Here is a 14,034-nt window from a genome sequence, read left to right as displayed (position 1 = left end):
ATGATTACGGCCTTGTTTGGTATAAATAAAAAAGTTAGTTGAAAAAAATCACCAGTGTTGAGACAATGCTCCAGAGAAAGAGAACAAAGAGGGCTTTTTTTTACTATTCAATAAAGAAAAAAAAAATATTTTGCTGTGAAAGCGTATGATATTCTAGGCTGCCCATGAAAGCTTTTTTCCAGTGTACATATAATATAGTTAATCCCCACCAGGATATATAAACCTGTACACACACACACACACACATACTACAAACAAGCGGGTTTACCGTCAATGGCATGGGGTACTAGGATAGGCTTGCTGGCTGGGGACAAAGAAGAACACACAACATGCTTTATTCAGAAGACATGAAAAGTGATGGATGAATCCTCATGGATCTGGGCAGAACACTCTACAAAAATGCTGGGTTATTTTTTTAACCCAAATGGTGGGTTCAGCCTGTTGGGTCATTTTATTGGGTTATTTTTATTATTATTTTTTACCGATGTGCTGGGTAGTTTTTCCTGTAACTAAGTTGCTGGGTTATTTTTTTCTACCCAGCTGCTGGATTGAGCCTGTCTCCGACGGATAACCCAACTGCTGAGTTACAGTCAGAGCGCAGACTTTTTGAGTCCTCTACAGGAAAGAGTGGTTCTCAGCGCCGCTGGTGCACTTCTTCCGCAAAATAAAGGTTTGTATACATTTAATTTAATTTATAACGTCTTTACTGTGCTGGAAATTATATTATTTTACACAACGCAACATAAGGACGAGATGTCAGTCAGCTGTGTCAGCAGCGGTCGTTTCGCGCTGGAAATGCCTTTGCTTGCATAACATAAATGGATTTTATTCGTTATAATACTGAGTGTAATTTAATTTGATGTTAAAATATGTTCTCTAATCTCAGTACTGTTTGTTTTTGGGCAGGTTTTGGAGTCAGTCACGCCATCTCTCAGCTACGAGTGAATCGCGAGGCCGCGGTCTAAAGTTCGCAGTTCCCCCGCGAACAAGAATAAGAATGCTCAGATTTCGGCGACACACCGGCACGAGAATTAGCACTATTTTGGTGAAAAGTGATTACACTTTTGAATACACTTACAAGTTGAATACACTTACATTTAAATGCTACTTTTAAATATAAAATTTTTTATTTCTAAAATGTTTGTTAAATGAGTTTAAATACATGTCATATTGTAAACTATGCTGTATTCACCCAAATAAATTCAGTTTGTCTTGTATTTTGTCGATGGGTGTTCTTGCTTAATAATAAATGCTCATCTTTTGATTATTGCTGTTGCCTATAGTAATTCTGTGTCTGATTTTTAATCTCCAGTCCATTTTAAGCCAGCAATATAATAATTTTTAAACAATAGATGACTTAAATAAAAAAAAAACAGCATTGTGAGTAAAAACATTTAACCCGACCAGCTGCGTCAAAATAACCCAGCATGTGTTCTGTCCAATATTTACCCAGCAATGGGTTGCCAAATAACCCAAGTTGGGTTGTTTTTAACCCAGCATTTTTTTGAGTGTAAGACAGTGGGTTTAACTTCCCGAGGATCTTAAAGGGACTGATGAAACATGGAGCCAACTTACGAGATTCCACCTGCAATGGAAGATCCCTGCACTCTAAAAAATGCTGGGTTAAATACAACCTAGCACTAGGTAAAATATGGACAAACCCAGCGACTGGGTTGTTTTTGACCCAGCGGTTGGGTTACTGCCCAGAAGGTTGGCTTAAACATTTAACCCAACTGTTGGTTGAAAGCAACCCAAACGCTGGGTTTGTCCATATTTAACCCAGCATTTTTTAGAGTGTGGTTAAAAGGAGTATCTGGAGGATCCTAGAGGCTAATGGAGGATCTGATGAAGCAGCCAAACGCCTTCCAGAGTCTGGAGATGAACTGTGGGCCTTGGTCAGAGACCATTGCTGCGTCCCAATTCGCATACTATTCGTTCTAAATAGTATTAAAAAAAACAGTTAGTATGGCCCTAATCATAGTATGTTGAAAAGAGTATGCCAAAGATTCCCAGATGGTCTACTACTAGAGATTAAAATTCGAAGTGCAGATCGATGCACACTCTAACGGCTAATATTGCCCACAACACTTTGCGTGGTGGACGAGGATTCGATCAGAACTACAAACACGTATAAAAAGTGTTTAAAAACTACAAGTGGTAAGAGAGAGTGAAGTCAAATCGGTTAAGGGCCCAGTGAACCTGCATGGAAATTCAACCTCTTAGCCTCTCAGATGTAAGTGAGGTCTCTGTGGCCTGTCCAGATGAGGAATGGGTGTTTGGCTCCCTCCAACCAATGTCTCCACTCTTCTGATGCCACCTTCACTGCCAAAAGCTCCCGGAGAGGGGTTATGCAATGGAGCCAAAGTTTCTAATAAATCTTCCATAAAAAAGAAAAAAAGGCTGCACTGAAGCTGTTTCACTGAACACGGTTGGGGCCAATCCAATACTGCCCTGATCTTGCCAGGATCCATCTGGAGGCTGCCACTGGACACTAAGGGCCACATTTATAAAGCATGCGTACACATAAATTTGATCTTAGAGTGTGTGCACGCTTAAATCCATGCCAACGCTCATATTTGTAAAAACTGCCTTTGACGTGGGAAAGTGCGTAGCGTCACGTCAGGGTCTGAGCAGATGTACACACTTTTTCTTGTCGGAGTACTGCAGATTTTTCGAAATGTAAGCTGTTCTCGCAGCTCACTGTTCTAAATTAAAGGATTTGGACGATGACTGGTGATCTCTTATATGTGACCCGTGCTGGCAAAATGAGTGTGAATGCGCATGGTCTAATTTTGACCTACAGACAAAAAAAGTGAAAAATGTTGATTTTAGTTGAATTTGGGGTTTTCACAAAAATGAGTTCATTAAACCCTCGTCTAGCAATCCCAATGCTCTAAATAATAATTAAATGTCTAAAATTATCTTTATTTGTATGTTTTCTGAGAGGAGTAGGCCTACCTTTTTCTCTGCTCTCTTCTCACACTGCTGCTGACTGATACAGGTAAATGTGCTTCCGGCAGCGCGCAATCCCAATAAATATACACATACTGTATACACAGAATTACAGTATTTAAATAGGCTATTCACGCAAACAAAATCTGTTATGTCTTAAGTGAACATTTGGGGAACTGTTGGGAAAAAACATCTGATGTGTAACATTATATTAGATACGTGCATTACAGTAGGACTCAGGCCCGTAACCAGCTATGAGTTAAATAAACTTCAAATGATTCAAAATCGAGTCATTCGGTCAAAACATTAGCACTACTTTTCTATCCATCAGGAACATATAGTCAATCATAGCACAGTGAAGTACGAGTACAGGAGGCCAGTATCGGGCCCGATACCGATACCAGTATCGGTATCGGTACCAGTATCGGTATCGGTGCATCCCTAGTCACAACAGACAAATGTTTTGTAGAACAAGTAGGTTACAGAATGAAATGATATACGCAAAAACTAGCCATGAAGAAGTCTATGCTATGTCATTCAGTAGGCCTATAGTTCATTTTTCAAAAATCATGCTATAAACATTCATAAGAGCACTAGACAGTTATTGTAGTTATGTAGCCTATTGTTGCAATAAACAACTGATAAAATTATCCACCCTTAAATATAGTAAAGTATTAACAAATTTTGATGCAATAAATAGGTTATGGTTTAAAAATAATCATCCCTCCAAAACAGAGAAAACATCTTTCACAAACATGTCTGCCTCCTTTAAAGTGTTTATAGTGTATATAATGAGTTGTATTTGTAGCGGTTATTATAACACAATTCTTTAACAAAGAAATTTGTAAGATCAAATTTAGGATGGTCTCTGTGCAACATTTGAGACTTGAGACTTTAGAGACATGGAATTCACTCTTTTCCAGCTTGGCAAAGAACTTGTGTCTCCGCAAGGGCATGTCGAACATGCTGAACATGTTCTTAGGAGAAAATAAGAATGTTGTCAAGCAGTGTTCATTTCGTTGATGAATTATTTTCATCATAATTTTCGTCAACAACATTTTCTCACCAACGAAAACGAGACGATAACTAAATAAAAACCAGTTTTTAATGACAAAAACTAAAACGAAAATATATTCTCATTTTCGTCAGAGAATAAAAACGAGACAAAAATGTTAGGGAAGGACGATTTGGGAAGATATCCTGTCAGACTCAGTCAGGACTGATTTCTTATGTGGTAGTTACATACATTTGCATTGTACCGTCCTGATGTAACCGCGGGAAAACACAGCGCTGTGGCACGCTCTACAGACTCGTGCAGCAGTGCTTCAGACTACTTCAGTACGGGTTTCAATCAATTAATAGCGCGCATTGATGCCAAGTGATTACTTTCAAACAAATTTTGATGAATTATGACAATGTTTACAATGTGTATATGGTAATATGTTTTAGACGGTTGTAAGAATGCATACTTTATTGCCCTCATCTGAACTTGAATGAGCAGCGTCCACAGTGCAGACATTTCAAAATAAGAATCACAGTGTATTTCAAGCCTTTTTCCTGGCCATAATTGATATTTTGAGTACATACATAAACTGTATTTAATTTAATTTAATTTAATTTCCATTTAATTAACAACTATTGTAGCTTCTGTCTTGGATTCCCCATCACAGGATGAACAGACTAAGAATATTATTCAAAATATTATTTAATCAATAGCCTACATTTGACTAGTATCAGGTCTTTATAGTGAAAACTAAAATCATAAAAATAGTCTTCATTAATTGAAATAAAATGAATGTTAACTGAAATTAAAAAACAAATCTATAAAAAAGGAAATAAAAATACAAAATACACATTAAAAAAACGTATTTTATTTCATTTAGTTTATAAGCTTTAGCTTAACCTGATGTACTAAAATAACCAAAACAGAAATAAAATACAAAAATAATGCATTACAATTTAACAAAACCCTTTAGATTTTAGTCTACTAAATATACTGTAGACTTAGTCAACTAAAATTGTATGATATTTAGTCAAATAAAACTAGACTAAAACTAAAACAATTCAGATGATTAAAATATGACTAAAACTAAATAGCATTTTCGTCAAAAAACTGACTAAAACTAAATCAAAATTTGCTGTCAAAATTAACACTGTTGTCAAGGCAAAGTAAAACAACCTTATTCAACATCTCCCAAAGAACATCATTAATGAATGCCGGAAGATGGCTGGAGCATTGTCCAGGCCGAAGGGCATAACCTGGTATTCATAATGACCCATTGGAGTGTTGAATGCTGTCTTCCACTTGTCTCAGATCCTGACCAGATGGTAGACATTACAAAAATCCAGTTTAGTGAAGATGACAGTACCTTGTAGGACCACGAAAGCTGTGGAAAGCCGGGTAATGGTGATGCGATTAAGACCCCAATAATCAATGCAGGGCCGGAGACCACCATCTTTCTTGGCGGCAAAGAAGATGCCAGCTCTTGCAGATGAGGTCGATGGGTGGATGAGCCCGCTATCCAATGACTTCCTGAAGGTACTTCTCCATGGAATTTTTCTCGGGAACGGAGAGAGAGTAAAGTTTTCCCGAGGTGGGCTGGAACAATCATAAGGTCTGTGCGGAGGTAACGAGGCAGCTTGGGTCTTACTGAAGACTTCATTGAGATTGGCATATTCCAGGGGAACTTGGGACAACTCGGAAGGGAGCACTAGAGCTTGGGTCTTTAACATGGGGAATGTTACCAACTATTTTGACTGGTAGACTTGGGATAGTTTGAAAAGATGAACTGAAGACTTGGCTGTGACAAGCTTGGGTAAAGCCAGTACTTCAGTGGTAGGTATATCTGAGGCAGAAGCAGTAGAACTACTGGAGGAATCTGACTGAGCTCCAGGAGACGTCTCCAGTAGCTCAGAACCCAGTGAAGGGGAGGTGGAGGATAAAGCCACTCATTGATTGGGGTGGAGGTGATTTGCCACTGACAATTCCCCAACTCACAACCCCATGTTGTGAAAGTCCATCCCAGAGACATTTTTTTACAGGCGCTCTATGTAAAAAAGTCTTGTCCCAGAATCGCTGTGTCCAGGATTTGAATGTAACTTTTTCACTCACCAGCCAATTTGGCTAGAAAATTTTTAAGGTACCAGCCATTCATAACTTCTACTAGCCAAAATTTTTTTGACCGAAATAAAACAAGCTTGCGGCTGTAAATTTTTTTTACCGAAATAAAACAAGCTTGCGGCTGTCCACACAAGATGTGACAAAGTGGACGTTGCAAATCACTTGAACTTTGTGTCAGTATGTCATAAATGTAACGAGGCATCAGTTTACTGTCGGAGATTTGTTGTGTTGCGCTGCATTCAGTGTAGACAGCATCACTGATCATAAAGGGTTGCACAATTAGGCTGTATTTAATATATGTCATGATGACTTACGAGTTCAGTATTTGCGCTAAATCTGTGCATATTTGGCTTAAATGAACTTGCCCAAGAAATTAATGAGTGAACATAATTTACGAAAAGTAACCCGCCAAATTGGCAAGTGATTTGACAGCGTTACCTGCCACAGCTAATTTTTACCCGCATTTGGCGGGTGTTAATTTCAAACCCTGGCTGTATCACTGCGACACATGCTGGGACAGCTGGACTCTGCTGCTTTACTGGAGAAGTGTGTGACAACAGCCTCTTGCTAATATACAGTGGTGGCCAAAATGATTTGAACACTAGTATTTTCACCAGCTAAAAAATGGTTTTAAGTCAGTTATTTAATAATCCAGTGAGAGTTTTGTCTGACAACAGCCAGTGCTCCACACAGAAATCTGATCTGATCATCATCCAGTCTGTCTGGAATGACATGAAGAAAGAGAACAAACTGAGACAGACTAAATCCAGAAGAACTGTGGCAATGTCTCCAAGATGCTTCAAGAAACCTACCTGCAAAGCTCCCTGAAAAACTCTGTGCAAGTGCACCGAGGGAAAAAGCTGCTTTACACGCAAAGGATGCTCACACTAAATGTTGATTTAATTTAGTTAATAGAAGTTAATTGATCAAGAAAATATGTTTATGACATTATTTTTTACAGCATTTTTACACAAGTGCCAAGTGTTAAAAACTTTTAACAGTACTGTAGCTTTGCAGGTAGGTTTCTTGAAGCGTCTTGGAGACGTTGCCACAGTTCTTCTGGATTTAGTCTGTCTCAGTTTGTTCTGTTTCTTCATGTCATTCCAGACAGACTGTCACGAAATATTCGAGAAAACAATGAAAGATCCAAGTGCAGTTTAATAAATCCAAAACAAAGATCCAAAACAGGGCAAACAAGAAGAAAGCAAAAAGTAATTAAAAAACGGGGTAACAGAAAGTACACAGAAACAGAAAGCAATACTGAAGCAAACAAGGAATAACAGAACATGGTATATAGAGGGGAACAAATAATACTAAATGACACACAGCTGGGAACAATGAGAACTAATAATAAGTGCAAGGGGTGATGGGAACTGAAGTCCGGAACACAAACAACAGTCCAGAAGAGTGTCCTCTGATGGCTGGCAAGGGCATTCCAGCAGATGGTTGTGACATGACCCCCGCTTTAAGGAGCGGATTCCAGATGCTCCAACAAAAATCAAAGAAATCCAGGAGGGAGAAATCCAGGAGGGAGGCAGAACGGAGGTGGATCAGGGGGTGGGGGATGGCGGGCCATGCCCATGTAGTGGAAAAGGGTCTGGACACGGAGGTAGAGGCTAGGAGCTAGGCAGCAAGGGTGGAGCTGAAGCCCACCTCAGCGGAGCTGACAAAGCAGATGACCCCCCTAGCGGCTCAGGCAGGACTGCAATTAAGAGCACAGAGAGATTAGTAACAGCCTTGATGGCCGCAATAAGACAGGCAGGCAGTTCAGCAATGGTCTCCACGACCGCAACAGGGCACTGAGTGAATTCAGAGGCAGTCTTTGCGACCGTAATAGGCAGGGCTAAGAGTTTATTATAGACTTCTAGGGCCGAGACTGGTATGACAGGGGATTCACTGACGGTCTCCATGACCTCGTCAAGATAGATGAAGAGTTTATAAATGGACACCCCTGTCTTCAGAGGAGCTGAAGTGAACACCCCCGCCACCTCTGGAGGTTCTGCATGCAGATGCCGCCACCTCGGGACGAACTGGAAGCAGGCTTAGGAGTGGACTCCTGGACTGGATTGGGCTTTGGGGTGTACTCGTAAAATTGAGTGGGCTCTGGAGCGGACACATAGACTGGAGTGAGCTCTGGAATAAACCCGTAGATTTGAGTGGGCTCTGGAGCGGACTCATAGACTGGAGCGAACTCTGGAATAAACTTGTAGATTTGAGTGGGCTCTGGGGTGAACTCATAGACTTGAGTGGGATCAGGAGTAAACTCATAGACTACAGTAGGCTCTGGAGTGAACTTGAAGAGCTCCCGGACTGGAGTGGGCTCTGGAGTGGACTCTGAGAGCTCCCAGACTGGAGCGGGTTCATGAGTGGACTCTGAGGTCTCCCGGACTGGAGCAGGCTCTGGAGTGGATTCTGTGGGATCCCGGGCTGGGGCAGGCTCTGGTGTGGATTCTGTGGGCTCCCAGACTGGAGCGGGTTCATGATGGACTCTGAGGTCTCCCGGACTGGAGCAGGCTCTGGAGTGGACTCTGAGGGCTCCCAGACTGGAGCAGGCTCTGGAGTGGATTCTGTGGGATCCCCGGCTGGGGCAGGCTCTGGAGTGGATTCTGAGGGCTCCCAGACTGGAGCGGGTTCATGAGTGGACTTTGAGGGCTCCCGGACTAGAGCAGGCTCTGAAGTGGATTGTGAGGGCTCCCGGACTAGAGCAGGCTCTGGAGTGGACTCTGAGGCCACCGGAGTCGGGTCCTCCAGGACCACCAGACCTGGGACCACAGGAGCGGACTTAACTGCCCTCCTCCTTCTCACCCTACCTTTACTGGTCAGAGATAGGGAAGCTTCACTGTTCTCTGAAGAGGTTACAGCGGACTCTGGCATCTCCGGGGGCACTGCAGTGGGCTCAGACTCACCTAGTGACACCTCTAAACTGCGGTAACAGAGATAGTTAACAAAACCCCAATAATCCAGAGTCTGAAGTGCTTCCATCTCACACTGGGGCCGAGGTTCATCCAGGCAACCATTAATCATTGTAATCCAGCCCCTCCGCTAAAGTCCAAAAAAAAATGAATGAAACCTCCAACCTCCATCCCCTGCTGGCGCAGAGCCAACAAGGCCCGAAATCATGCAATCCGCTCCTTACTAGTGGCTGGAGGAAGAATATGAATGCCCTTGGTCCAAAAGAAAAACAGAGAACACTGCCCAACTGCTGGATCTGATGTTGGGCTTCAGTATTCTGTCACGAAATATTCGGGAAAACAATGAAAGATCCAAGTGCAGTTTAATAAATCTAAAACAAAGATCCACAACAGGGCAAACAAGAAGAAAGCAAAAAGTAATTCAAACACGGGGTAACAGAAAGTATACAGAAACAGAACGCAATACTGAAGCAAACAAAGGATAACAGAACATGGTATATATAGGGGAACAAATAATACTGAATGACACACAGTTGGGAACAATGAGAACGAATAATGAGTGCAAGGGGTGATGGGAACTGAAGTTCGGAACACAAACAACAGTCCAGAAGAGTGTCCTCTGATTGCTGGCAAGGGCATTCCAGCAGATGGCTGTGACACAGACTGGATGATGATGAGATCAGATCTCTGTGTGGAGCACTGGCTGTTGACAGACAAAAATCCCACTCGATTATTACAATTTATGGCAAAATGAATGTTTGGAAATGTAAACTGATATTTCCTACTGACACACTACAGCAAAATATAGAAATAACTGACTTAAAACCATTTTTTAGCTGGTGAAATACTAGTGTTCTAATCATTTTGGCCACCGCTGTATGGATTATATGCTGTAAAGGCCAGTCTGTGGAGAGTTTAGCAGCAGCTCTCCTACACTTCTCTATAATGTCTAGTTCCCCTGGCCTGAAGGAGGGGGACTCACTCATTTCACTGCCAGTATGAAGGAGATTCTGTACTCTTTCAGATGATGTCTAATAGCACCCCCTTCTGTATAACAGTAAAAACACAGAAAGCCATAAAATTCCATCAATGGCAGGGAAGTGTTGTCTCATAAAAGACCCCATTAATCCCATTTATGTGGCGGGGAACGAGTTAAGAGATGAGCAATCATCTCATAGGGAAAGATTTAATCCATAAAAACTCACAGTCTGTACGTGTCTGACTCTCAAACATGTGATACACAGAGGAAATCATAGACCCACAGGCGCATGGATGCGAGGGATGTTTTCTTCTCACTGCACCATTGGATGGGCTCGTGGTCACCACAACAGAGATGCCACCTAGTTTACACTGGCTCTTAACCCGCCTAGACAGACTGGTCCCCAAAGAGGGATTCCCGCATCATTGCTGGGATTGGTTTGCCAGCTGACAGACGTGGTGTTATTGGTGCTTTCCCATGTTGAGATACCAAATGAATGCCAGTTTCGTTGGTAGAGCAAATAGATAAATTAGCAGTATTGTGTCTCTAAATGTTAGTTAATCAATATTAAGTTCTTGTTAGCAACATCACACTCACAATCATGCTGTTAATCTGTTTTGATTTGGCGGAAGCCACAGGTATTCACAGTCATGCTAAAATTCAGAACAGCACTCTTAAAACATTTCAATGTGGGCAGGACAATGAAACATTTAAATGAACCTCAGCTTATTTGCTTTAGCTTAGCTTGAACTTCACATAATGTTGCATTTTTTTCCCACAGCAGTTCAATTTTGCTCAGTTATTGGTAGACCATTTGCATTATCTCCAGGGTTCATGTCCACTTGGTTGAACATTTATTACTAATTATTTAATGTGGAAACTGTTTTCAGTCTGTTCGTGAACATGATTGTATAATAATCCGCATCTAAAACTCTATTGGTAAAAGATTTTGTCATAAAAGTGATGGAAATCAGTTTCAACATATCTCAGCAGATGCTTTCACAATTCATCTATATATGACGGAATAATATTCTGCTAACAGGAAGTCAGTGCCACCCTATTCCAAGAAGCTACTAAAATCATCACACATTCAGATTAGCAAGAATCTTTTGTGTCTTGTGAAAGAAATATGTCCATTTCTGTGGTGAAGCATCGACAATGAGAACATGTGTGCTGCTCCTCAACAGTCACTGCGAAGATAAATGTGCCTAGTGCTGGAACACATTTGCTTTTAAAGAGCTAAATGAATAAATGAAGCCTCATAAACATCAGTGACCAGATACTCTTTTATTCATTGATATGCTATAAGACAGCTTTTGTACACATAAAATGCTTTTAATAATACTGGTTCTGCTTCAAGGGTTCAAACAATATTAAAAGGGAAGCAAATGCACTGTTTACATCATTCATTACATATTGACCATGATCGACCTCCAGGCACACAGACTGGACTCTGAGTGTGCAGGTGTACAGTACTTCTGTTGCAATCACAATACAGCTGCATACAAAAGAGAAGTGTGCCTTTGGTGAGAGGATGAAGAGACAGGAAAACGACGTTCTTAAACTAAGTCCTCTCCTCCAAACCTTTACCTTAAAATTCACACAACAGCGAACCGTTTCCCCTCAAGCATTGAAATGGCAAAAGGTCTACAGACGGGTGTAATATTGAGTGGAATCTGCCCTTAAACAATGAAGCTGGGGATCCTCATGAAGACGGTGAAAACCATCTCTGGCTTGTACAGCACAGTTTGAGGAAGCAACAGACCATGGACTTACCAAAGACTTTAGAAGAGTTTATGAACACACTTGTCTTGTGAAATCGTGGGTGAATGTTGCGAAAACACAACAGGGTTTCACTCCAAAAACCAAAGAAAAATGTCACATTCTGTAAAATAAAGCCGTTTTAGGACCATTAAGATATTTTTACATTGTGACATTATTCATATATTGAAAAACATCTCATTGTCGGTCCTGTAATGTGTGCAATAAGTTTTCCTCATTCTCAGTGGTGATTCTCATTACTATAAATATTGTAATAATGTACTTTAAAAAAAAAAAATCTACATATGACTAATTATGTATGAAATTACAGTATGACTAATTCTACCAAAATGTATGAACTTTTCTTGTGTATAATAATAATGCGAATTTGGGGTGAAATGTGCTTAATTATCATGAAAATAATAGCAAAATGCAAAAAAGGCCCTAAAACAAGCTTCACGCAAAATATTATTTCTTCCTGTTGTTTGGAGTGAAATATGACTTTTTGCTCTGCTTCAGTTCAGTGTGTCTCTTCGGTTTACTTGTATTTTAAGGATTTCATCTTTTCAAATCAGAAAGAATAAACAAAGGGGTGCATGAAGGTTTGAACTGACAGTGAATCACAAGAACAGTGACTTAATGCTTTAACTAATAACATCTGAAAGGCAACAAAACATTCATCGTAGCATTATATAGACATCTTCATCCAGCACAACACGAGCAGCGGACGGGAACAGTGCATTGACAAACAGTTGCTCTCACACTGAGCTGCAGCTGAAAGAGCAACGAGCGTGTGAAGGAAGGTTCTTCAAAAGAAAGAATGAAAAAGTGCTGAGGATATAGTGATTTCAAGTAACAGGAGTTTTTTTATAAAGGGGAGGGACCAGAGGTGAGGGTAAGCATCTTATTGGCTCATGCTCCTCCCTTTACAGTATGTGACAGGAGCTCCGTTCAGCCGGTCGCTGATTCACAATCCTGAATCAGTCTGAACACGTTTGACTCTTTCTTCTTCTCATGTCACAGCCAGACAGACCTAAGAAAGACAACGATTACAGCACTGAATCTCTGCAATCACGTCAAGACATGGCGCAATCTCATCATGTCTGTCATGAAACATTCAGGTCAGGTATTTTATATAACAAAAAACTGTTTTTAGAACCATTATGACTTTTTTTGCATTGTGACATTATTTTCATGACAAAAATATTCGTATTCTGATTACTGTTATGTGAAAAAAAGCATGCTATTACTATTATTACTAAATGTTATTAATTAGTAAAGTAGTACATTTATGTTGTAGTCATATTTATTGTACTTTTTAATTTATAAAAAAAGTATTAAAAATAAGCGTGAGGTTTGTGTCCTTAAATCTTCATTTTCTTGATGCAAAATATAATTTCTCATGTTTTCCCTATTGATTCAGGGGTGAAATGTGACCTAAAGATAGCGATTTACCCAGAAAACACACACAGAAGAGCACAGAAAAGGATGTTCAGACAGACACAGACACACATTATCCCGTGTGTCACCAGCCGCAGACAAGCGCTCTGAGGTCAGGACAGGGTCACGCAAATCCATCTGACCATAATTTGACAGGTGACACACACACACACACACACACACACACACACACACAGCTGAAGATATGCGGACTAAACTAGTATGGTTGTACATTTGCAGTATAGCGTACATCAGTCCGAGCTCAAGAGGAAGCATGTTAAACTCAAGATACAGTGGCCTAAAAACTCAGAACAATAATTATCAGTCAATCACAGGAATACACTCTAAAACACAAAGTTAAACTGGAATTATTGCTATAATTACAGTTAGGTCCATATACAGAGTTCTGGCATGAAACTCTAGATGGCGCAGTCCGATAGGTCTAACTCAATCTGACCTAATGACATCATTATCACATGGCACAGCTGATAGGTTCTCTCCTGTATCGGTAGCCAATGAGCTCGCTGCTCAACATTCAAATATATGACTAGTGCTTGCCATAGCAGTTGCAGCGTGCTTCAGAAACCCTCCACCTTCCCCAGCTCCACCTGTATAGATCTGCTACGAGGTGATTCATGTATGCTATATGGGGGTTATTTCATGTATGTTATATGTGCAGCAGCAGTATTTCTTACATGCTCACAGCAGCATGTTGTGGATGTATTGGCAGTAGCAAGTCTCGGTACTTGCTCTGCCGCAGCAGCAGCAGCAGCGTAGCAGATCTATTCCGCCAAGACCAAATACATTAACACTGTCATGTACATTACCATGCCAATCCCTCAGAGAGTTGTCATGACAGAAATTTATTT

The 14,034-nt window shown here is 40.7% G+C and overlaps 1 protein-coding gene across 1 annotated transcript in view; it reads right to left on the bottom strand.

The window, feature by feature from the left end:
* Positions 1-12,180: 12,180 nt before the first annotated feature.
* The window catches only part of LOC107721136 (FYVE, RhoGEF and PH domain-containing protein 3-like), a 48,680-nt gene continuing 46,826 nt past the window's right edge, over positions 12,181-14,034 (bottom strand). The window contains exon 19 of the mRNA XM_016529004.1: positions 12,181-12,758. Within this exon, the coding sequence (XP_016384490.1) occupies positions 12,738-12,758 (21 nt within the window). The 3' untranslated portion in view covers positions 12,181-12,737. The remainder of the gene's footprint in view (positions 12,759-14,034) is intronic.

Source organism: Sinocyclocheilus rhinocerous, unplaced genomic scaffold, assembly GCF_001515625.1.
Source record: "Sinocyclocheilus rhinocerous isolate Xijiao unplaced genomic scaffold, SAMN03320098_v1.1 scaffold2226, whole genome shotgun sequence".
In the NCBI taxonomy this organism is placed as follows: Eukaryota; Metazoa; Chordata; class Actinopteri; order Cypriniformes; family Cyprinidae; genus Sinocyclocheilus; species Sinocyclocheilus rhinocerous.
Note: the sequence above shows the minus strand (reverse complement) of the source record. Positions and strands in the feature narration are given on the sequence as shown.